General features: G+C 43.8%; 1 protein-coding gene across 1 annotated transcript in view; it reads left to right on the top strand.

Moving 5' to 3' along the window:
- The window catches only part of zanl (zonadhesin, like), a gene marked incomplete at both ends in the record, with an annotated part of 184,158 nt that overhangs the window by 1,212 nt on the left and 157,161 nt on the right, over positions 1 to 25,785 (top strand). Inside the window, 2 exon segments of the mRNA XM_084327694.1 lie at positions 3,462 to 3,608; positions 16,182 to 16,447. Coding sequence (XP_084183820.1) covers positions 3,462 to 3,608; positions 16,182 to 16,447 — 413 coding nt within the window.

Here is a 25,785-nt window from a genome sequence, read left to right as displayed (position 1 = left end):
GAATTGAAAATGGTGGACCCTGATGTAAACAAGTCGAAAGTCTTTCTCTGGTCTGCATCCCCTTAACAATTGTGTGTATTGAGCTGTACTGTACTGTACCCATTCTGCAATCTGTTAATTAAAGTTAATTAAACTATCTTCCATTAGTTGGATGTATGGCCTCTGCAAGGTTGTGTGCAGCCATTTGTTTTTGTAACATCTACTACATCTGTCCCACGTGTTCTTTGCAGCTCAGTTGTTAGTTCTGCCCTTCTTGACTGTGACAAAAAGGTTTTGAACAAACTTAATGTCATAGCTTGTATTTGATGATCTTCTTCTTTGTTATTTACTTGAATGGTTTGATCATTGATTAATGGAGTAATATGGGGTTCTGATAAACTAAAATTATTTGTTAAAATAACATAAGCTAACATATATTTTTACATCTATGCAAATGCATATGCAATATGTATAACTTGAATAAGTAATAAATACAGAAACAACATGTTTAACAATATGTAAATGAGTAGCTACATTTATTTTACAATACATTAACATTTATACGGTCTTTGGCCCTTTGAGGGCAACCATAATGCTGATGTGGCCCTCTGTGAAAATGAGTTTGACACCCCTGCTTTACAGCTTTGGGTAGGGCGTTCCACATTGATGTGGCATAATTGCGAAACGTGTTTAGTCCCTTGTTTGAGCCGAATCTGGGTTTAACATGATTTGTTAAATCCCTCTGGTGTTGTGATCGTGGTATTCACTGACCAGACATACATACATAGGTAGGTAGGCCAATCAACAGAAAGCTGTAATTTACCTTGATTGATCTCAAGCAGGAGGGAAGCAACAGTTGCGATTGGATATATATATATATATATATATATATATATATATATATATATATATATATATATATATATATATATATATATATATATATGTGTGTAAGGGATAATGTATAGCTACGAGGTCATTGTCGCAAAATAATTGACCGACATGGAGTTTAAAATACCGAGCCGCCTCGGCGAGGTGTTTTAAACGTCAGTGAAGGTCAATTATTTTGCGATGATGACCGAGTATAGCTATACATTATCCCGCTTATTACATGGCTAACTTACTAACAATATACCTAATTCATTTGACAAAATCGACAAGACGAGATCAAATGCAGACGCAGTTGTTCTGTGGCTCTGTCAGCCCAAATAAAGTGATTATTATTATCGGCAGGTGTGTCTAATTGCACTGAAACAGTGTGTGTCAGTGGGGCTTAATTACTCCAGCTGCGAAAAACAATAATCACCGGTGGTTATTGAAAAATAATTCACCGCTGTCTGGGGCTATCACAATCAAGCATTTCGACGAATGTTAAAACGCCATGTAATAAGTAAAGGATAATGTATAGCTACGAGGTCATTGTCGCAAAATAATTGACCGACACTGCGTTCTGGAACACCGAGGCGCAGCCGAGATGTTCTAAACGCAGTGAAGGTCAATTATTTTGTGACAATGACCGAGTATAGCTATACATTATCCCGCTTATTACAGGGCTAACTTACTAACAATATACGTAATTCATTTTACACCATCGACAAGACGAGATCAAATGCAGACACGGTTGTTCTGTTGCTCCTCTGGCGTTGGAGTAAATATCACAAAGGGCTTGATTACACCTGATGCAGTGCAGCTGTGCATATGGTAAAGCTGAGTCTATTTAGGTTTGAATCTCGCAGTGTCAACGTATACATTATCCCGCTTATTACAGGGCTAACTTACCAACAATATAATTCATTTTACACCATCGACAAGACGAGATCAAATGCATGGTGTACTGTCGAGACCTGCCTCGGACAGGCACTGCACAGCCGTGCTCCGCAGGCTGTGCATGGTATAACGCTGCGAGAGTCCGGCTGCGAGGCTATCTTTCCCCTAACAGCGGTCATTATTGCGTGTTGCCCATAGTAGCGGTGAATTATCGAGAAATAATTGGCCGCTGCTAGGGGCAACGGAGCGCTATTGACCAATCACAATCAAGCATTTTGGCGAATGTTAAAACGCCATGTAATAAATATATATAGAGAGAGAGAGAGAGAGAGAGAGAGAGAGAGAGAGAGAGAGAGAGAGAGAGAGAGAGAGAGAGAGAGAGAGAGAGAGAGAGAGAGAAGAGAGAGAGAGAGAGAGAGAGAGAGAAAGAGAGAGAGAGAGAGAGAGAGAGAGAGAGAGAGAGAGAGAGAGAGAGAGAGAGAGATCTCTACTGTATAGTGCAGGGGTCAGCAACCTTTTTGACATGGAGTGCCTGTTTGAAATATAGTTGTAACTAGTGTGCCTCAACAATATTCCATGCATTGTACATTTTTTTCTCATAATCAGGTCTTTTTAATGATAATTTTTACATTATTACATCATTATTGTTATTGTTATTATTAACAATATTATTATGATGGTTGTATCAACCCTAAATCTGAGTTGGGGGGGGGGAATGCAATGCAGACAAACAGCTGCATACAGTGCGACCATTTCACTCACATTTGCCCATTCATTTTTGGACACATCACACACCATCGGTGTGTACTGTACGCGTGCTGTCATTGCTCCACCTACAGGCCTAATGGAGAACACCAGGAGAACACCAGGATGTGAATGGAGGGTGAATGTGAGGTATATCGTGTAAATAAGTTTTGATTGATCGCAAGACTACACTGTAAAAAAATAAATAATAATAAGTTACCAGAACTTAAAAATATTGAGTTCAGTTACTGTGCATTAAGGTTTTCAGTTTTCAATCCATAATAAGTTAACAGAAAAATAAGTACACAACCACATTATTTCAACCTAATAAAACTATGTTTATTGTCATTGTTTTAAGAACACAAGTTGACTTGGTAATACTCACATTTTGAGTAAAAAAAATTGCTTTTAACATGTTCAATGAAATAGAAAAATAAATAATAAAATGTGTTGATTAATCCCACTGGTCACAATGGTGACCGTAATAATGTTTTTGTTATAAGGCTCTGCAAATGTTACTGAATGATGTAGCAATGTATTTCCAGCTAAATTGAAATAATAAACAAATAAAGTGTCTCAATTAAATATGTGGTAGTAAAAAGAACCTGTGGGAGGATTTCAACAAGATAAATGCGACAACAGTGCAAAATATTTCACTATAATATGTCAAAGCAAATTTTTTTTTCTTTTTTTTATGCTGCCCCCTGTGCCTATGAAAATGCCCCCGCGTGCCTAGGGTTGCCTACCCCTGGTATAGTGCCTTCCAGATGGAAGCTTGTCAAACTCACTATGAAGGGAATGCAAAGCATCAGCCAAAGCATTTGCTATATCTCCATCCTCTCCTCACTTTGTGTGTGTGTCTCTCTCTCTCTCTCTCTCTCTCTCTCTCTCTCTCTCTCTCTCTCTCTCTCTCTCTCTCTCTCTCTCTCTCTCTCTCTCTCTCTCTCTCTCTCTCTCTCTCTACCATACAGCAGCCCTGACCTCCTGTGACTTCAACAACGACAGTGAGCCATATTGTCGGTTCACTCAGGACTCCGCCGATGACAGCGACTGGACCAGACACAGCGGCCCGACGCCGACCGACCACACCGGGCCGACCGGAGGTTACCCTGACGGACGTGAGTGGTGTGACTGGTTGGCTTCAAACCATTATTCATGAGTTTATGGTTAAGAGCAGCCACAACACTCTCTCCAGTTCACTCACTCGCACCAGTTAATTTCTATATAGCAGACCTCATAAATGACTAATTTATGGCATGGGTTCTCAAAGTTAAAATATGACTTCTATTAGACAGTAGAAACAGTGGTTATATGTTTGAGGAGGTCCTCTTTGTGAAATTAAGAATGCTTTTCACAGTAGGCCTATATGTTGTTTCATTCAACTGGAAGTCAGCTTACTAAGAAAATGAAGATTAAAATGAAAAACAACGGCTATTCTCTTCTATCCCCAACTACAGTAGAGAATCATGCAATTCTGTGCTAAATCTTATCTAAAAAAAACACAACAACAAACAACCTTTCCAGATGGGATCGGAATCTTCACAGACAGGGTTCCCCATCACCTGGATTCAGTCCCTAAATCACTAGCTGCTTCTAGTTCTGCTTCATTTATTTTGTGAATCTGATTGGTCCTTTCTCTGGTTGGACATTCAACCGGGCCAATCAGCATCCGTTACTAGCCAGAGTCTGCTTATACCTATCAGGTCTGTTGACCAGGATAATAACACCTGAACTCAGCCAGGAATTTCATTTTCAATTTCACTGAATAATGAAGTGAAACAGAATGTAATTTAGCATCAGGCAAGGTTTCCGGTCTGGTATAAAGTAGAGTAGAAAATGACAAGAAACATGGAATACAGGGGTTGACTTGTTATAAAGGTAAATTTTTAGCTACCCACCTTCAAACCATGCTAATGCGCCAAGCCTCCGGAACGACCCACTTTCAAACCATAATAATGTGCCGAGCTACCAGAGTGACCCACTTTCAAACCATAATAATGCACGAGCTACCAGAGTGACCCACTTTCAAACCATAATAATGCACGAGCTACCAGAATTACCCACCTTCAAACCATAATAATGCACCGAGCTACTGGAATGACCCACCTTCAAACCATAATAATGCACAAGCTACCGGAACGACCCACCTTCAAACCATAATAATGCACCGAGCTACCGGAACGACCCACCTTCAAACCATAATAATACACCAAGCTACCAGAACGACCCGCCTTCAAACCATAATAATGCACCGAGCTATCAGAATGACCCACCTTCAAACCATAATAATGCACCGAGCTACCGGAATGACCCACCTTCAAACCATAATAATGCACGAGCTACCAGAACGACCTGCCTTCAAACGATAATAATGCACCGAGCTACCGGAATGACCCACCTTCAAACCATAATAATGCACGAGCTACCAGAACGACCTGCCTTCAAACGATAATAATGCACCGAGCTACCGGAATGACCCACCTTCAAACCATAATAATGCACCAAGCTACCAGAACGACCCGCCTTCAAACCATAATAATGCACCGAGGTACAGGAATGACCCAGCTTCAAACCATAATAATGCACGAGGTACAGGAATGACCCACCTTCAAACCATAATAATGCACCGAGGTACAGGAATGACCCACCTTCAAACCATAATAATGCACTGAGGTACTGGAATGACCCACCTTCAAACCATAATAATGCACCGAGCTACCGGAATTACCCACCTTCAAACCATAATAATGCACCGAGCTATTGGAATGACCCACCTTTAACCACCACCTTCAATAGGCGTGTTTTTTTTATCCAATTTTTCTCCCATCCCAATTTCGTATTTCCAATTCTCCCCTCCCCTGTCTTGAACGTTGCTCGACTAGGTATTCTCTCATATTGTGTTATTATATATAATTTTCAAAATTAGTCTATGTGTATATATGTGGTCTCTGCATCATTTTTATACATAAGAGTTATATGCATTACATCCTGCAAAATGATAAAATTAAATGTGATAATTGAGTAGCCAATGGGCTTGATGTGTTACGATTAGTCACTTCTCTCATATTGTGTTATTATATATAATTTTCAAAAATGAGTCTATGTGTATATATGTGGTCTCTATGCATCATTTTTATACATAAGAGTTATATGCATTACATCCTGCAAAATGATAAAACTAAATGTGATAATTGAGTAGCCAATGGGCTTGATGTGTTACGATGTGGGGTGGAGTATGCTGTATATAATGATGATCATTGACACCTGCTGCATAGCACCTGAGGAAGCAGATAGCGAAACGCGTTGTGCAACAATAAAAAAGCAAAAACCAGTCCTGAGGAGTGTGCGGTCCCTTCTTCCTCTTGCGCTGACCCGCCCAGATGTGCACGAGTCTTATTTAGTTTAATATATATATATATATATATATATATATATATATATATATATATATATATATATATATATATATATATATATATATATATATATATATATATATATATATATATATATATATATATATATATATATATATATATACTGTATATTGAGGCAAAACTGAATTATATATACAGTATATATTGAGGCAAAACTGAATTATTCAGCAGACGCTTTATCATGTAAGATGTGTGCAACGAGATATATAACCATATTATAATTTCGGCAAATTATAATTTCGAGAGCGCACTGATAATGTTTGGCCAGCTAATTATCCTTTGGATTTTATGTGGGGGGTATAATGAGAACAGGTAGAAAATTAAATACTATAACACTCACTCATTCACACAAATTGATGTGAATCAAGTCTTCATTTATTATTATTATTATTATTATTATTATTATTATTATTATTATTATTATTATTATTATTATTATTATTATTATTATTATTATTATTATTATTATTATTATTATTATTATTATTATTATTATTATTATCATCTGGAGATACAGTATCAGCTGCTGCATCGTTAATGAACTATAGATATATGGAATTCGTTAATCTATTCAAGTCTAATCTCGCGATTGGGTTAACTGTGAGCCAGACGGCTTAGTGAAGTACTGTACTGTACATAGAGCTGTAATGCTCAGATTGCTCATTGAGTCATGACTATAAATGCAAAACGTAATTGTTGTATTTATTATCATTATAATTATTTAATTCCGATGATAGAAACAGTCCGTCTGTAGAATCGACTTGAAGAAGCAATCACCAACTATTTGTTCAGGGGGGTTGATATATTGTTATTTTGATATAAACTCCATTGCAGAGATGGTTATTAAGACAGCATTTATGAGGAATGTGTAAAGCGTTCAATTGTGAATGTCAGTACTCTAATAAAAATAATTTGGTGTCTGTCTGACAGTTCATAAAGTTTATCTTGATGATGGATAAGATAGACGTCTCATAACTTCCTTGTGGGCGGTGACAACCTTTCTGAGCCAATGGGCGCTTTGCGCAGACGATAGCAAGTTGTTTCCCATCATGCATTTGCGTCGAGCAGTCAGTGGTGAGGTACTGTGTCGCCTACCTCTGAAGACTGCGCGTGGCTCGCTCCCGTGATATTTCCGCGGCTCGCCTAGTCAGATTTCCAGAGCAAGTCGGACAACATTCTAACCGCCATGCAACGTGCTTGGCAAGGCGGTAGTAAAAACTGTGCAGATCTGCGCCTGCCTCGCCAATCTCAAACACGCCTAAAGTTTGCAATAGGCTGCTGCAGTCATTCTACCAGTCTGTAGTGGCCAGCGTCCTCTATGCTGTGGCATGCTGGGGGGGCTACATCAACTCGAGGGACACCAACAAACTGGACAAGCTGGTGAGGAAGGCTAGCTCCGTGGTGGGAGTCGAGCTGGTCAGACTAGAGGTGATGGCAGAGAGGGGGATGAGAAGGAAGCTGGCTGCTATCCTGGAGAATCCCTCCCACCCCCTCTACGACGAGCTAGTCAAGATGAGAAGCACGTTCAGTCACAGACGCATACCCCCCCGACACTCAACTAACCGCCTCGGCCAGTCCTTCATACCAGTGGCCATCAGGCTTCACAACAGTGGGAAGGGACTGCTGCCAGACATCCAACTACTAGGAACCTAAAAGGACAATATACTATCTTATGCATACCGCACCTTATGTGAATACTGTATACTTCATCAGATCATATATTTAGCATTTAGCATTTTAGCATTTAGCATTTTTCAGACTATATAATAATAATAATAATAATAATAATCTTCATTTATATAGCACCTTTCATACACAGAGTGCAACTCAAAGTGCTTAACAGAGACACGTCTTCTTTAAACAAGTCAAGAAGAAAAAAACACAGTAAGTCAAGAAAAAACAAGAATGCCATAAGGTAAAAAGAATTATAATAAACTCAAAATAAATAATAAATGCATGCATGCATGCAACACTCCCAGACATACCCCACGCGAAGGTAAGGAAAAACTCACTAAAACCTAACAATAGGAAAAAATGCACCACAGGCAATGTGGAGGAGAGAAACCTTAGAAGGGCCAATTCAAGGGGGGATCTCCCTTCTTAGATGTCGGTGATATTAGTGTTGCATGTTGCATTAAAAACAGGCAAACAGTTGGTAAGCATGCACCCATGTGTGTAGTGAAACACAGATGAGTGCATGCGATAGCAACTGAACATTTTGAAAAATTAAATATAGAGCTGATAGTGATAACAACTGAACATTTTATAAGATTAAAGATAGAATTGATAGCGGCTCTAGTTGAGGCACAGGGGTGCGTCCTCCCGGGACGTTCTACACTCTGGTCATCACTCCGAGACAGCTGAAGACAGGGGGCGACGCAGAGAGGGTCGCATCCTCCCGGTCATCACGGGACGTCGAACACTCCGGCCATCACTACGAGACAGCCGGAGATAGGGAGACAGGGGGGCACGCAGAGGGGGGTCGCATCCTGGGTGGGTGTCATCACGGGACGTCCAGCACTCCGGTCATCACTCCAGGACAGCCACTCACAGGGAGATGGGAAAGGCGTTAGACTGCACGCGTGATTGTGATGGTGATGGGCGAACATAGCAATAGATACATGTGGTAGGCATATATGAAGTAAGCATATTTATTTTTTGATCCACATTTTCTATATTTTCTCCCGTCCCAATTTCGTATCATCCAATTCAACCCTCCCCTGTCTCGAACGCTGTTTCTTGCCTCCCACAAGCCGGCTGCAATGTGGACTAAGTCATACATAGCACAAGTCCCCTCCGGTACTTGAGGTAACAGCAGTCGCATCTTCTCACCTGCGCAGCTCGATCTCTCAGTGGCGAGGAGTAACGCGTGGGAGGCTCACGCTGCCCCCGACACTTCCTGATTCTCGCTGTCCACAACGCCCGATCCCCACCCATCAGTTTCCCACCCCCTAATACGGCCAATGTGTATTAGTATGAACGACCAGCTAAACTGAAAGCAATGTGGAGCGCTGGGCTCGAACAGGCAAGCCCAGCGTCTCCGTCATTCGTGGCGAGCGCCTTGCCCACTACGCCACGTAGCCGCCCGAAGTAAGCATATTTTGTGAATAAAATAGAACAGTCAGTTTTGAGGAGTTGCCTCCTTGTAGGTGAGTGACACTGCTGGCCCAATGAGACTGACCGTGTAGCATGTCAGGGACAGAGAGTACAGATATGAGAGGCCTTCTGTTCGTTTTGAGGGGTTGTTTCCTTATAGGTGAGTGACAGTGCTGGCTTGAGAAACTCGACCGCGCATGAATGAATGAATGAATGAAAACTTTATTAACAGATTGCAGAATGGGTACAGTACAGTACAGCTCAATACATACAATTGTTAAGGGGATTCAGACCAGAGAAAGACTTTGGTCTTGTTTACATCAGGGTCCCCCATTTTCAATTCATCGTAACATATATGACATACATGACATACAGATAGACAGTACTGCTACATCTATACATTTATGACATACCAGATTTGCAATTACAGTACTGTTTGTGATACAAAAAGAGTCCAGAAAGAAAAGAGTATATACATTAGGCGTAGAAACTGTACATTGGATTGGGTAGGTGGGGGTGGGGGGGACTGTACATTGGAGGTGGTTGGGTGGGTGGGGGGGGGGGGGGTTGGGTAGGAGTGGGGGGGGGGTTGGGTAGGAGTGGGGGGGGGGGGTTGGGTAGGAGGGGTGGGTGGGGGACACTGTACAACTGTACAAACAACACTGTACATTGGATTATTGACAAGACCATACTTGGTAATTTACTGTACATTGGAGGGGGTTGTGTTCGGACATTTACAGGGGCCAGTTTCGAGTTGCAGTCTCCCTTAGGTGTTTTTTGAGAGTGTTTTTGAAAGTGGGTAGTGATTCACATTCCTTTACAGCTTTGGGTAGGGCGTTCCACATTGATGTGGCATAATTGCGAAACGTGTTTAGTCCCTTGTTTGAGCCGAATCTGGGTTTAACATGATTTGTGGAGCTCCCTCTGGTGTTGTGATCGTGGTATTCACTGACCTTTGGGAAGTATTTTGTCATGTACATGGGTACCTTGGTCGTGTAGTGTATCTTGTAGACCAGGCCCATTGCAAGTTGCTGTACTCTGTCGTCTACTCTAAGCCATCCTAGGTTGTCAAAGTGGGCAGGGGTGAGGTGGGTTCTAGGAGTAAGGTCAAGCAGTAGTCTGACCAGTTTGTTTTGAGATGTTTGTAATTTAGTTTTTAGCGCCTTTGAGGTGCTTTGGTACCATGAGGTGCAAGCATAGTCGTAGTACCCTTGAATGAGTGCTCCTGCTAGAGTCTTCAGGGTATTCTTGTTTACCAGTGAGGAGATCCGGTACAAGAATCGAGTTCGTTGGTTGACTTTTTTTATTACATTGGATGCCATTTTGTCACAGGAAAGATTTGCCTCTAGGATGGAACCCAGGTAGGTAATATTTTCTTTCCTTGTGACAATATTGTCACCCACTGTAACTGAGAAGCCGTCGGTCTTGCTGAGTTTGTTATTTGAACCGAAGAGAATGGACTCTGTTTTGCCCATGTGTAATGATAGTTTGTTATCAGCGAGCCATATGCAGATTTTGCCTAGTTCTGAGCTGAGGGTTTTTTCAACCTGTAACTTGTTCTTGTCAGAGACCAGCAGGGCTGAGTCGTCCGCAAACAGGAACAAGTTGCAGTCACAAGCTGACGACATGTAATTTGCATAAATTAGGAACAGTAGCGGACCTAGTATGCTTCCTTGTGGAACACCACAGTTTACTGTGAGGGGGGGGGATAGGGTACCGTTTACCTCCACCATCTGCTCTCTCCCCTCCAGGTAGGATTGCATCCAGCTCACTGATAGACTATCAAAACCAATTGCTTTTAGCTTGTCAATCAGAATGTTGTGATTGACAGTGTCGAAGGCCTTTTGTAGGTACAGCATGACCATGCCGCAGTATTTGCCCGCGTCCACCTCTTGTTTGATGTGGTCGTTTAAATAGAGAAGGCATGTGTCAGTGGAGTGGGATGTTCTGAAGCCAGATTGGAATTCGTAGATTAGATTTTTTTCCGCAAGGTATTTTTCGACCTGTTCGTATACAATTTTTTCCATGACTTTCGAGATGGAGGTAAGGATAGAAACAGGGCGGTAGTTGCCTGGGTCTAATTTACTGCCTTTTTTGTGCAGAGGGGTCACTCTCGCAATTTTGAAGTCCTTGGGGACGTGTCCCTGTTTTATGGAGAGGTTTATTATGTGTGTGATGACTGGGGTGATGGCGGCTGCTGAGTCTCTGAGGAATTTGGAGGGGATGTTGTCATGGCCCGTGGCCTTGTTGGGTTGGAGGGCGCTCAGTTTTTTGAGTACCTCATCTGTTGTTACCATTTCCAGTTTGAAGTCGTCTTTGTGGACCCCTAGGTTCTTGTAGTATGCTACTATGTGTTCTACCCCATAATGCCCTGAGTGGGAGGGTAGTTTGTTTACCAGTGTTGTGGCTATGTTTGTGAAGAAACTATTTAAGTAATTGGCTACATCCAGCTTTTCTGTGATGAGCGTGTTGTCCGTCTTTATGTTTATGTTTGAGAATCTGGTTTTAAGTTTTTTACTGCAGCCTAGTTGGTTATTGAGTAATTTCCAAAGTTCACGTGGTTTGTTTTTGTTTTCCTCGGTTTTGTCATTGATGAATTTTCTTTTTGCTGTTTTGATCATGGAGTTTACATCATTTCTTAGTCTGTTTCTTTCCAGTTTGAGTTCAGTCACGTGGGCTTGGAGTTCACTGCTCGTGCTTATGGTAAGCTTTGACTGACTTTTACGAAACTCAGAGCATTTTTTGTCTCTGGTTTTCATAGCGGTCAGTATTTCAGCGTGCATCCACGGCTCAGCGCGATTTTTTACCCTGGTGGTTCTTAGGGGGGCCATGTTGTTTAGTATCGTTGAAAATTTGGTTTTGAAGCCAAGCCATGTTTCTTCAACCAGTGTACCATTGAGCTCGTCTGACCAGTCCAGACTTTCCAGTTCAAGGTTAAAGGCCTCGCTAGAGTAGGTTTTGAGGTCTCTAGATGTGACTGTTTTGTGACAGCCAGCCTTTTGTTTTAGCTTTTTGCGCGTACAGAATATCATATAATGATCACTTAACCCGCATGCTATAACCCCTTTATTGGCGATCTTGGACTTGTCAGAGGTCAGGATGAGGTCAATGGTAGTCTGAGTTGACTCACACACACGTGTGGGTTGTGTGATTAGTTGGCTGAGGCCGTGCAGATCACAAAACCTATTGTAGGATTTGAAGACGGGTGCATCTTTTTGTTGCATATCCGTGTTCCAATCCCCAATAAGAATCATTTCTGTATCCTCAACTCCAGCTAAGCACGCATCCAACACGTCATAAAAGCCATTTTGGTCTGGCGGTCTGTAAATTGTGCCGACTAGAACAGATTTAGCCCTTTCAAATAGAATTTCTACAAAAACAGTTTCAATAGCCTCATGATCTAGGTCTGTACGGTTAATAAATTTGGTGTCTTGATGGATGTACATACAGACACCTCCTCCATGCCTGTTCCTGCCATTGCGGACTAAAGAATAGTTCTCTAATTCAATTTCCGGGTCTGTTACTGATAAGTCCAGTTTAGTTTCTGAGAAACATAGTATGTTTACCTTTCCGCTACTGAAATGTTGTCTTATTTCTGCCAGTTTGTGCCTGAGGCTATTTACATTAAGATGAAAGATATGTAGTCCGTTTTTATCTGCTGTGTCGTCAATATCCTTGAGATAAAGGTAGGATTCTTCTTCTGTGGGAAGGGGGGGGGGGCTCTGTGATGTCCGGAGGGGGGGTGGGGGATCCTAGTCCGTTTTATCTGCTGTGTCGTCAATATCCTTGAGATAAAGGTAGGATTTTTCTTTTGTGGGAAGGGGGGGGGGGCTCTGTGATGTCCGGAGGGGGGGTGGGGGATCCTTTTATCAAGGTGGGTGTCCCGCGACGGGAGGGGGGTGGGGCTGTGTTGTTATTATTTGGTACGTGTGTGGGAGGGGGGGGTGGGTGAGATTCTTTGTCATGTTCATCTGCTGGCGTCGCCTGGTGGTGGAATTCCGTGGGGAGGGGGCATGAGCCATGGGCTGTGTTTATTCCATCCCGCCGGCTCCCTGCTGTGGAGACGTCTCGTCCTCCCGTGTGTTCCTCTGCGGCGGCGCCGGGCGTGTTGATTGCTCCGGCCTCGGGTGGAAAGTAGGCACCCGAAGCCATCTGTAGTGCCAGACCCAGTCGTCGCGTCTGGGTTCGCGTCCTGACGGGGGTCCTGACGTGGCTGGGTCCGGGGTTGACAATGTTGTTGTTGTTGTTGTTGAGAAGGATGTTGTTGTCGTTGTTGATCGCGACGGCAGTCATCACTGCTCCGGTGACGGGTGGAATGTATGCACCCGACGCCGGTGTTAGGATGTTGGTGTCGTTGAAAAGGATGTTGTTGTCATTATTGTTGATCGCGACGGTAGCCGTCACTATTTGTGGGAGCCTCTGATTCTTCACTTTCTGTTGTAGTCGTGTAGTCGGGCCCGGGTTTAATTTAATATCTCCCGCAAGGAGTAGATAAAGGATGATTATCGTCCTTCGATCTAGTTTACCTGCTGGGGGCATTTTCTTCCGCTCCGGATTTGCCGTTAGGAACCCGTGGATAGCTGCGGTTCCAATGGCCAGATGTTTCTGCTCCGAGCCGTCGAGGAGGTAAAAGTCATTGTGTCTACCGCGCAGCATGTCAAAGTCACAGAAACAAATTTAAACATTTTTAATTGGGATTTTAAAATCAGCTAAAAGCAAGAGTATAAAAATAGGTCTTGAGCTGTGCGTTAAAGCTATCCACAGAGGCTGCCTGTTTTATATGTAGTGGGAGATTATTCCACGCCGTCGGCCCATAGAAACAAAAAGCTGCTTCGCCATATTTTTTATATTTCATTGTAGGCACTTCGAGCAGGTCCGCACTAGAGGACCTGAGGGGGCGGTTTGGAACATATCTATGTAGGCAGTCGCAGAGATAGGACGGTGCCAGACCATTAAGAGCTTTAAAAACAAGCAAGATAATTTTTAAATCAATCCTAAAGACAACCGGGAGCCAATGCAGTGAAGCTAAAACTGGAGTAATATGTTCCCTCATCTTAGTTCTAGTTAAAATTCTGGCTGCCGAATTTTGGACAAGTTGTAATCTGTCAGTTGTTTTCTTTGGAAGGCCAGAATAAAGTGCATTACAATAATCAAGCCGAGAGAAAACAAAAGCGTGGATTAGCGTTTTTGCATTATCCAGGGACAGATAGGCTCTAATTCGTGCAATATTTCTAAGATGAAAGAAGGCAATCTTCGTGACATGATTAATGTGTGTATTAAAATTAAATTCAGAATCAATAATAACCCCCAGGTTCTTTACTGCAGTGTTATTTTCAACATTCAGGTTACCCAGTCTACTTTTTATCCGTTCTCTCTGCTCACTAGACCCCACTATGAGAACTTCTGTCTTATCCTCATTTAGCTTGAGAAAATTCTCACTCATCCAGCCTTTTATGCTGGACAAACAGGTCAACAGCGGGTCTGGAGCACAGGGCTCATCTGGAGATACGGAGAGGTAAAGCTGGGTATCATCAGCATAGAAATGGAAGTTAACTCTATGATTGGTAATAAGTCCACCCAGCGGCAGTATATACAGGGAGAACAATAAAGGGCCAAGAATGGAGCCCTGCAGGATACCAGAACAGATGGTGTGTTTGTCAGAATCATAATTCGCTAGATTGGCTAGATATATTAGATTAGATTTATATTATTGGATTAGATTATATATTGTAACTATTATTGTAGGGCAAATATAACTGAGAGGGCATACATACCCTCATCTCACACCTTGTTGACCATTATGCACATGTCCAGAGTTAATTATGTTATATTGTTTACACTTCTTTTTACTACCTGTACCTCCCCTCCCCCCTCCCCCATGCTGCTATGATGCCTGAATTTCCCCAAGGGGATCAATAAAGGAATATCTTATCTTATCTTATCTTAATAATGCACCGAGCTACCGGAATGACCCACCTTCAAATCATGCTAATGCTCCTTTTTTGACGATTTACAAAAAACAAGGGTAAACTAGGCCAACGATTTGGCTGGTTTTAATAGTGAAATTAACATTCCTGATATCTAAGCAGTTGATTGCTATCGCACAAGTCAGTTTTGCTAATGACATGAATGCCATGCCAGTTTTCAGTGAGGGCATCGCCTCCCATAAATGTTTCCACCAATCTTCCCTCCGTTGCTAGCTAGCTAGCCGGTGTGGTACTGACGTTAGTGTTGCCAAAGACAGGAGGGTAATGGCTAGAAGACATCCACATTACAGCCAGCTGCATTACATTGTGGACTCCTCACATCAGGTTTATGTAACTCTGCCAATGTTTGCTATCAAGTCAACTTTATTTATTTATACAGCACTTTAAAAAACGTTCTGCTTTACAGAAAAATCCCATATGAAAACTAAAAATAAATCACATTCAGACATAACACAAACTAAACAACATTTAATAAAATTACCAGTAAAACACAGAAAATAACCAACAAAAAGGATGACTTGAGGGCCGTCAGTCACAATTAAAAGCTAATGAGTAAAAACAGGCTTTAATAAGGAGTTTATTCTTTTTTTAATCCCAATGGATTCCGGCGATCTAATGTTATGAGGACCTGAGAGGACCTATGAGGACCTCAGAGGACCTGAGAGACCTAGTGGAGATAACCTGACCTGGGAACAGCCAGGAGCCCCTGGTCAGAGGACCTGAGAGACCTAGTGGAGATAACCTGACCTGGGAACAGCCAGGAGCCCCTGGTCAGAGGACCTGAGAGACCTAGTGGAGATAACCTGACCTGGGAACAGTCAGGAGACCTAGTCGGGATGTATGGATGACGAAGTTCAGAGATATACAGCGGGGCAAGATTATGTAAAGCTTTATAAACAAACAATAGGATTTTTAAATCTATAGCTAATAGGGAGCCAGTGAAGGGATGCGAGGACAGGGTTTTTTAATCTAGTCAGGAGGAGTCTAGCCGCAGAATTTTGGACAAGCTGGAGGCGGGAAAGAGAAGCTTGACTGATGCCAGCATGCAGTATTCAAGACAGGAAAATATGAAAGCATGAATGACTTTCTCATGGTTGAAAGAAAAGAGAAAGGTCCCGATCTTGGTTAAAGCTGGTGAAAACATTTCACCCTGTCACTTCTTTCTCCGTAGACGGCTACTACATCTACCACGAGGCTAACAACGTGGCCAACGGGAAGAAGGCCCGTCTCTTAAGCCCCGCCCTCTCCTCCACCGCCACCCAGGTCTGTGTCCAGTTCCGCTACTACATGTACGGCGCTGACAGCCAGAACCATCTAAGGGTTCTGGTGAGGAGGCCCGGCTCTGAGGACGAGGTCTGGAAAAGGATTGGGATCCAGAGCCCGGCGTGGTTGGGAGGTGCCATCACGGTGTCCAAACCCACCGGACAGATTATCAGTGTGAGTGTCTGTTTGTTGTTCTTTATTGATTAAGTACAGTAGATTAGTTTGGAATACTTTACTCCAGCCAAGGATACTGAAATAGCTCAGGGGCCACTAATGGAAAATGACAATGGGCTCAGGGACTAGTTTACAATTAAAGGGGGGGGTTAGGGTATTTTCCATATATTTACAGAATTTGAGAAGATTATATTTTGAAAACCTCTAAAAAAAAAAGGTAACCAATATTAGAGGACAAAACGACCTCAGTGGTTTATTTCATGCCATTAGGGGTATAGGGTTAGGGTTAGGGTTACCCTAACCCTAACCCTAATCCTAACCCTAACCCTATCCCTAACCCCTAACCCTATCCCTAACCCCTAACCCTAACCCTATCCCTAACCCCTAACCCTAACCCTAACCCTAACCCCAACCCTAACCCTAACCCTAACCCTAACACAAACAGGAATATAAGGGGTTACAATTCGGAAATCTTTGGAATCTTTGATAGATATGTTGAGTTAGGTTCATAGTGGTATTCATAAAAAAAAGAATTGGAATGAAATATTACAAATTTCGTTTTTTATGACCTTGAACGTGATGCAATCTTTTCATGCACTGATGTGCCAACTCTGTCAGTTACCTAACGAGGCAGAAGGGTTAAGAGCATAATCCTATGCACATAATGCAAGAAAGAATGAATAATTTCTTAGTACAGGGATTAAAATCTAAATTCAACTATCCCAATCAAATATCTAAATGAAACATATCTATATTTTTGAGAATCAATCATAATAAAAGATAGAGTTCAGATGTATTTTGGGTGAAATTCCACCTTAATAATAATAATAATGTTGATAACACAACATTACCTGACATTGAGTGTCACATATTTTTGTTTGTTTTATTTCTTCTTGACTTGTTCAATAAGACTTGTACAGCCCATGGAGGCAGGGGTGTAGCTCCAGATTCTGGGCCCCATGAAAGAATGTATTTGTAGGCCCCCAGTGAATGTGAGCGCGCGGCCCTTGGAATCATGCTAAGCCCCCCCCCCCCCCCCCCCAGCTATGCCCCTGCATGGAGGCATTACCTTAAATTTGATTTGATTTGATCTTGGTGTTGGTATGTGGGTGAAGTAAGAGAAATAATCAGAGAGTGGGGTTCCTTTATAGTCAGGAGAGGCGGGGGGGGCACCATAAACTGTAGGTTTGGGGGAAGGGAGGGGATACAGACCTCAACTGAGGGAGTGGACAGTTATTCCTCCACATAAGGCACTTTGGTACTGTTTGAGATAAGACAAGACACACCGCCCACACCATGAACTGTGTGTGGCAGATTCAGAGAAAGCACACACACACCTGGTATCTTTTACAACACCAAATGATTTATTTTTTACAACTCTTATCTCTTCTTTTCTCCCAATCAACATGGGTAATTGTAAAAGGGTTACAGCGTACAGGAGAAGAGAGGTGGGTAATTGTAAAATGATTACAGCATACAGGAGAAGAGAGGTGGGTAGATGAGGCTCTCTGCTTTTTGTCACTTTCACGTAAAAGGTTAACAGCTTCGAACCTTCTCAACACGAGCTATTTACACAGAATGGTTTCAAAACCTTTCCGTCTGAACTAGGCCTGTCCCCGACTAAGGATTTGTAATGTCGACTTTGATTGGCCAAAATTTGCCAAAATGCTAAAATAAGAAAAACAAATTATAAATATATTATTATTATTAAAAAAAATATTCATTTCATTTGGGCTGTGGGGGGTGCTTAATGTCTGAAGGAGTCGACTGAAGGCTTCTTGTCCTGCGAAAGCATGGATACATCTTGATATTTGTCTAGTGTGTACATTAGACAGGTGAAATCCTCTTTCAGTGCCTCTATGCCCGTTTTCTTAGGCAGTTAGCGCGCCATTAGCGTTAGCCACGCTTCTAGACCTCTTTGCTTTTGGAAAGAATGATAAAAAAAGAAATATATATATACCATTTTGGTAGCACTTTATAATAACACCCTGTTATAATACATTTATAAGGTATTTGTAGATAATGAACTAATCATGAACAAACCATTTATATACATTCATAAATGATTATTAAATCATTTATAACTATATTTGTATAACATTTACAGATTAGTTCTACATTATTTATAACTCATTATCAACATTGTTTGTACTTGATTTGTTCATCATTAAATAATGTTGTTTAATGTGTAGTAACACATTTGTAGATGCTTTCAAAAATGGATATGAAAAAACGACTATAGTGTATCTCCATTTATTTTTCATGTTCAACAAATGATTTGTTAAGACATTCATAAAACATTTATAAATCATTTGCAGATGCTATCGTGGGGGCCAATCTAAAGTGAAGCCTATTTATCATTAACAAGTGTCTAATACAGTTAATTATTTGTTTACTTTTTCATCACATGTTACAAATGTTGTAGGCAGCTTTCGGATACACCCTTCTTTGTGACATAAAACAGTGACAGAATTAGGACTAAAGATAAATGCAATTTTATTAACATATAAAATACATGTACATGACATAGTGTAACATCGGGGGGCACTAGGACCCAGGAGTACCCTGGCCAGGTATTGAAGAGTATCTAGAGAGGAAGTCTCACGCGAGCGAGACTTGACGTCACGTGTGTTGTCGTCTGTTTGAATGGAAGCACAAGTTATCCGTGCTGCGTCTATACTTTCGCTTTTAATAAGGTATGAGAAGGTTAAACACCTTTTTTTGTTGGTAAATCTATTCCATCATTTCCGACCTACAAACAACTCTTATATGTTGTGTAGACGTTCGTGTAGATGTGGTGGCCGCTAACGTTACATTTGGTCCTAATGTGTGCTCAGTGTGCTCAGTGATAATGACACGACACAAATAATTATTACTCTAGTCTTGTGTGTCGTGTCGTCATCACATACATACTGAGCACTGAGCACACATTAGGAACAAATGTAACGTTAGCGGCCACCACATCTACACGAACGTCTACACAACATATAAGAGTTGTTCTGTATCGTATCGCTCTCGCTCGGCATCGCTCTCTGCACTATCTCGCATACGTGCACGCGCACTGAATAAAGACCACAATGTACCTTTAATCCCAATATTCGTCTGACCACACCCCTATCAGCTTACCCATATAAGCAGGGGTGGGGCCACCCACTCTCCTCCTTCTCGCTTTCACCACAAGGAAGAAGTGCCTCGGTAGATCCCCACACTTGACACCATGATGGAAGAAAGGTTTAGGAGCAGCTTTGGGAAACAAGGATACGTTGACATCATATCTTTATTTTCTCTCTCACTATTTTCGAGAAAATACGGCGATATTGTCTTCGTACTGGAGTGTCTGGAAGATGATGATCATTCTAAAAACCCTCCACCGGTTTTCGTATTGGGAGCACGCCGCTGCATGCTTCTCAACTGCAGTTCCTTGCTGTGTTTGTTGGGGTGAAACCTGTCAGGCCACAGCTGAACTGTCGGACATGCCGCTGTTGTGAGAAGCGGTGCGTTCCAGGTTGGGTGAGTAGTGTTTGCTGGCGGGCTCCACTTGTCTGTTAGTGCTATGGGGGCTACTTGACAAAGTTTATGGAAACCGGCCCCAGGCTAGGGTCCTTTGTTTAGCCACCTAGGCGACAGGAGGCCTTGGTCTGAAGACCATTATAGTTTTAACTAGTGGGCCGCGACCATTGACACTGGTGATCCCTGTGTGTTCTGGACGAGTGGATTCTCTCTGTCACCGTGTTAAGGCCCATCTTTCATATCCAAATGAGAGTATTCCTTCACGAGGGGATATGTGCATGTAATGTGCGATAGCGGCAGATTCATGTTCAAAGTCAGCTACACAGGCCAGTTGGTACTGTGCTGATTCCGTCGGATGTGGTAAAGTCACCGTTGTGAAGCGGTGTTGACATCTTGTTTTCTCTTTTCTCTTAAAGTGAGGAGAGGTTCAGAACGGCGGCCTGTCTGGGTGAGTGTTATGTCATTGTTTACATGTTCATAGCTTACGGTTAGCCAGTCAGCTGTTAACTGCTGCGTTAGCCTGCTGGATCGCTGCGTGGCCTGCTTAGGGCCTACTATTAGCCAGTCAGCTGTTAGCTGCGGGGCTAGCATGTCGTGGTCGCTAGGTAACGGTAGCTTAGCTTCTCGCGCGCCGCCGTGAGCTCGCTTCTGATCGCCGTTAGCTTGATGCTATTCTGTTGAACGTGCTTTGATTTTAACATGTTTTACACTCTTGACCGCGACGTCATCCTTGACAGGGGATGTTTCGTCGACCCTGCCCTGAGCCTGGACGGCAAGGTTGCATCAACGGGGGACTGTAGTACGGGTTGGGGCGGTGACGCTACCCAGTTCGGACAACACAGGACGGCTGTGTTCCTACGGTGTCTGTGACTGCACTTCGCTGATCTGCGTTCCGGGTAGGAACGGGGTTGACCAGACCTCATAACACGTCTTCTGGTTTTACTTTGCTAAATGTATTGTGAATAACGGTGTTTTTTCCCAAAACGTGTGTTGTTGCAATGCATTTAGGATACGTTGCGGGTTATGTGTGAGCTGTTTTTGTCACTGGCAGTTAGCTTCTCCGTGCAAACGGGATGTAATGATCTGGTTGTTGTGTGAGAAACACGGCCGTGTACTCACAACTAAGGTAACTAACCTATGAAGCTATGCTTGGTGACAAGTGAGTAAAAGAATGTTCTTTCTCAGACTGTAATGACAATGAACAGTGTGTTCACACATTAACAGGTTTTCCTGTTTTAACTGGCCGTATTGAGGGTAAAATAGGAGGATTGTGTTTTCCCCCCCGGTTCCCTGGGGACTTTTTCATCCTCCTATCAGACATGTTTGTGCACTATTTGTGTCTTTTGTGTGGTAGGGATGCGATGTAACTCTTAGCTTGATTGCTGAGGTTGTGCTAAATCTGCTGGAGAAACTTATTTCCTAAAGGGAAATTGGTTTGGTTGCTGTCATGTGTGCTTAGCAAGGCCTGTGGTCGATACTAATCAAGAATGATGTATTCTCTCATTGTGAAAAAAAAAAAAAAAAAACGGCGTTCCTCTGTTGAGTGTTTTTGCCATTTTTTGTAGGTGATGATGGGTTGTGTGTGTCATGTGACCTACAACTGGGTTGTACTGGCCACAGAAGCACATGTGTATGTTGGACCGGGGCTCTTAGAGCCCTCTCTATTCTGTGTTTTTCCTTAGTAAAAATCAGATAGCAGGTTAGCTCATGCGCTGTGTGGAGCTGTGAAACGCTTCATAGAGCTGACTATGACTGTGTCATATTCTCTTTTTGTCGTTACATCGTATCATGGGTGTGGGGTCGTAAAGGGGTGTACTGGTAACCTTTCCTCTCCCCATTGTTCTGTCGGTCAGGGGTACACCCCCTGTCCTTCAAGGTTCCCGTCACGTGGCGGTTCGGCACGTTACGGGGGGGGGGGGGGGGGGGGGGGGGAGGGAGTTCCTGGTCCCACGGCCTGGTATATTGGGCGTGTGCACCGCAGGAATTCCCCCGCCATAGAGTACGTCACCGTGCGCGTCTCTGTTGGTAGGACTTCCGTGTGCTGTTCAGGTCCATGTGATGGATCTGTTTTCAGGGGGGGTGGTCAGGGCTCCTCCTCACCAAGCGCCTATTCAGGCCTTCTGTGAGTTCGGACTCCTTCTTCCATGTGAGGAAGCCTCCATCAGAGTACAGAGCCTTCCTCCTCAGATTGTCAAAGTGAGTGGACCCTCTAGAAGGGTCCTTTTCTATTGTATGTATATTCGATTCAATTCGTTTATTGAGTGTGTATGGGTTCAGTGCCTCTTCCCCGGAGGCCCTAAAACCAGTTTTTTACATGGCTCAAGGTGCAATATATTCTTTTCAATCTGTACAGCTCACGTGGGAAGTCTCTCTGGGGATCCCCGTCTCTTCCTATGGGAGGGTGGTGGGATGTAAAAATGTGAACATTTTTTACCCCGGCTGTGTAGACTGGGATACATACTGTTGATGCTTCCTTCTTTCTATTCCAGAAGTGTTGGAGTTAGGGAGTGTCACACCCCTCTTGTCGTTCCCCTGGGCGCCTTGGGGATTCAATGACGGGTCTAATTAGCCTGTTCATTGATGGGGGTGTGTCCCGACGCACGTATAGTGCTAGCTCGCTGTAAACAGGCGATTGACTGGCACGCCTTGGTTGCTTGTGGTTGAAACAGCGTTTTTATAAAGCAACTGAGATGGGGGTTTTTCCTCTTCCGACGACCACATCCCATGACCTGGGTGGGTTGTCGACGGATTCTCGTTCATGTCTGGGGGATGATGACGGGATGGATCTGAACATATGTGGTGGGGTCTCACGCCCTTGGGGTGGGCCGCCAGGCGCGGTTCGTCCGAACGTCTGGGTGGCGCCTTCTTTTCATGTTAAGATCAACACGCATATCTGCCCTTCTCCTGGAGTAGGCATGTCGGCGTGGTTAGGGCACGGGACTGGTTCTGGTCACGCTGGTCCAGATCAGTTGGACCCGTTGTCCGCCGGGGATGCAGATCTGCTGTTCTGGTACCCTGAGGGACTTGGGCTTTTTTCAGGGGGAAAAATGCCAGGTCGGTCTGGGTGTCACAGGGTTAAGCGCTATGGAGACCCTGGTTGGGTATGTTTTTACTCAGCACTGTCGTCATGGCTTACAGCCATGCCATTCTGTACGCGCTCGATCTCGTCGGATCTCGGCCGCTACACAGGTTGGTCCTGGTTAGTACTTGGTTGGGAGACCGCCAGGGAATACCAGGTACGGTGTGCTTAGGGGCTGGTTCTCCGTTGTTTTTCGCTCCTCTCTCACGCATGGCGAAGAGGGGCCTGTGGGGGTGGTTTTTTGACCTCCTCTGGTGACCCTGTGCTTCCCGTACCGCCAGGCCCGGTCCGAAGTGATGTTTGCGACCCGTAGGCCTGGGTTAACCCTTTTTGGAAACTGAAACACTTGTACTGCGGTATAGCCGGTGTATACCCGCAGGTGTGTTTTGGAGTTTTTTCTTGAGGGGTTATAGGAACAACCACCGCATTGGGTAACACCGAGGTGGTTGATTCCCTGGTGTGTTGGAGCAGTGTCAACTCCCGGGTTCACCGTTTGAGGGTGCCCCTGCACGTTCATGACGTCTGCCAATCGTGTCAGCCTTCTCTGCCTCGACCCCTCTGGGTGGGGGTTTTTAAATGGAGGCTTGGTCATGCAACACCGCCAGCTTACGCTCCTTCCGCCGGGGCGGCTGTGTTCAGCTGTCCCCTCTGGCGCCTGTCTCGTCCGCAGTCTCCAGGCTAGGGTTAACAGCCTGTTGCCTGGTTTTTCCCCGGTGCGCTGCCTGCTTCCGTTGGTTAACCTTTTTTGTGTGCTTACGGCCATGCTGACTGCCTGTTCTGCAGGGTCAGTGTGCCAGGCGGTGTACTATTGGGGGGACAGGGCCCGCTCGGCTTACGGCCATACCAACCTGAACACGCCCGATCTCGTCCGATCTCGGAAGCTAAGCAGGTTCTGGCCTGGTTAGTGCTTGGATGGGATTCCGCCTGGGAATACCAGGTGCAGTAACTGAGGGGCCTTTGTCCGAATACGCTGGCGATGTGGGGGGCGGGGCACTACGTGCCCACCTGGTGGGGTCTTGATGCTGGCATCATGGACTTCTCCGGGCCCCCATTCTAGGGAGTCCAGTCCTTTTGGTGGGTCTGGGTCTTCCTTCGTGCTCCGCTGCTACGGCCTTGCCACGGGGTTGGGTTTGCCCTTGACCCCGTGATTCTGGGGGCAGTAACGAGGTTGTTCCTCCGTTCGTTCCCGGGTGGCATGCGGGTTGTGCGTGTGTGTAGTCGTGGGGTCAAGCCACGGTCTGCTCACCCTGTGCGTTGAGTTGCTTGAGTGCCTCTTCGCACGGTCGGGTCCGTCGCCCTCCCGTGAAGCCCCTAATAGGGGGGGTGCCCGCCATTAGGGTGGGTCGGGGGGGCTCGGCCCTCCCTGTTCTGATGGTTTGTGGGGGGCTGTCAGCGGGTGTATTTGTCGGCCGTTGGCTCTCGCTCGGCCTCCCTTGTGCAGAGAGCGATGCCGAGCGAGAGCGATACGATACAGAACGTTGGGTTATGACTATAACCAAGTTCTGTTAGTATCGCGACGCTCGGCATCCGACGCCGCTGCAGCCTTTGACCTCGCCTTGTGGCGAAAGCTTGGGAAGGAGGAGAGTGGGTGGCCCCACCCCTGCTTATATGGGTAAGCTGATAGGGGTGTGGTCAGACGAATATTGGGATTAAAGGTACATTGTGGTCTTTATTCAGTGCGCGTGCACGTATGCGAGATAGTGCAGAGAGCGATGCAGAGCGTCGCGATACTAACAGAACTTGGTTATAGTCATAACCCAACGTTTGTAGGTCGGAAATGATGGAATATATTTACCAACAAAAAAAGGTGTATAACCTGCTCATACCTGAAAAGCGAAAGTATAGACGCAGTACGGATAACTTGTGCTTCCATTCAAACAGACGGCAACACACGTGACGTCAAGTCTCGCTCACGTGAGACTTCCTCTCTACATACTCTTCAATACCTGGCCAGGGTACTCCTGGGTCCTAGTGCCCCCCGATGTTACACTATGTCATGCACATGTATTTTATATGTTAATAAAATTGCATTTATCTTTAGTCCTAATTCTGTCACTGTTTGATGTCACAAAGAAGGGTGTATCCGAAAGCTGGCTACAACATTTGTAACATGTGATGAAAAAGTAAACAAATAATTAACTGTATTAGACACTTGTTAATGATGAATAGGCTTCACTTTAGATTGGCCCCCACGATAGCATCTGCAAATGATTTATAAATGTTTTAAGAATGTCTTAACAAATCATTTGTTGAACATGAAAAATAAATGGAGATACACTATAGTCGTTTTTTCATATCCATTTTTCAAAGCATCTACAAATGTGTTACTACACATTAAACAACATTATTTAATGATGAACAAATCAAGTACAAACAATGTTGATAATGAGTTATAAATAATGTAGAACTAATCTGTAAATGTTATACAAATATAGTTATAAATGATTTAATAATCATTTATGAATGTATATAAATGGTTTGTTCATGATTAGTTCATTTTCTACAAATACCTTATAAATGTATTATAACAGGGTATTATTATAAAGTGCTACCAATATTTTTTTTGCATTCTACTAAGAGGTTGGCAGTCGACTACGGCTCCTTTCAATCGATTAGGCGGCTATTCGACTAATCGGGATCAGCCCTAGTTTGAACTATGCAAGTTACAAACTCTCCATGTGTTGTTGTAGCACCCACGGGGGTGGGGTGGGGAGGTTCACAAAGTCAATTTGATTGATCCATCTAAAAA

This window comes from Notolepis coatsorum (assembly GCF_963971535.1).
Source record: "Notolepis coatsorum genome assembly, chromosome: 13".
In the NCBI taxonomy this organism is placed as follows: Eukaryota; Metazoa; Chordata; class Actinopteri; order Aulopiformes; family Paralepididae; genus Notolepis; species Notolepis coatsorum.
Note: the sequence above shows the minus strand (reverse complement) of the source record. Positions and strands in the feature narration are given on the sequence as shown.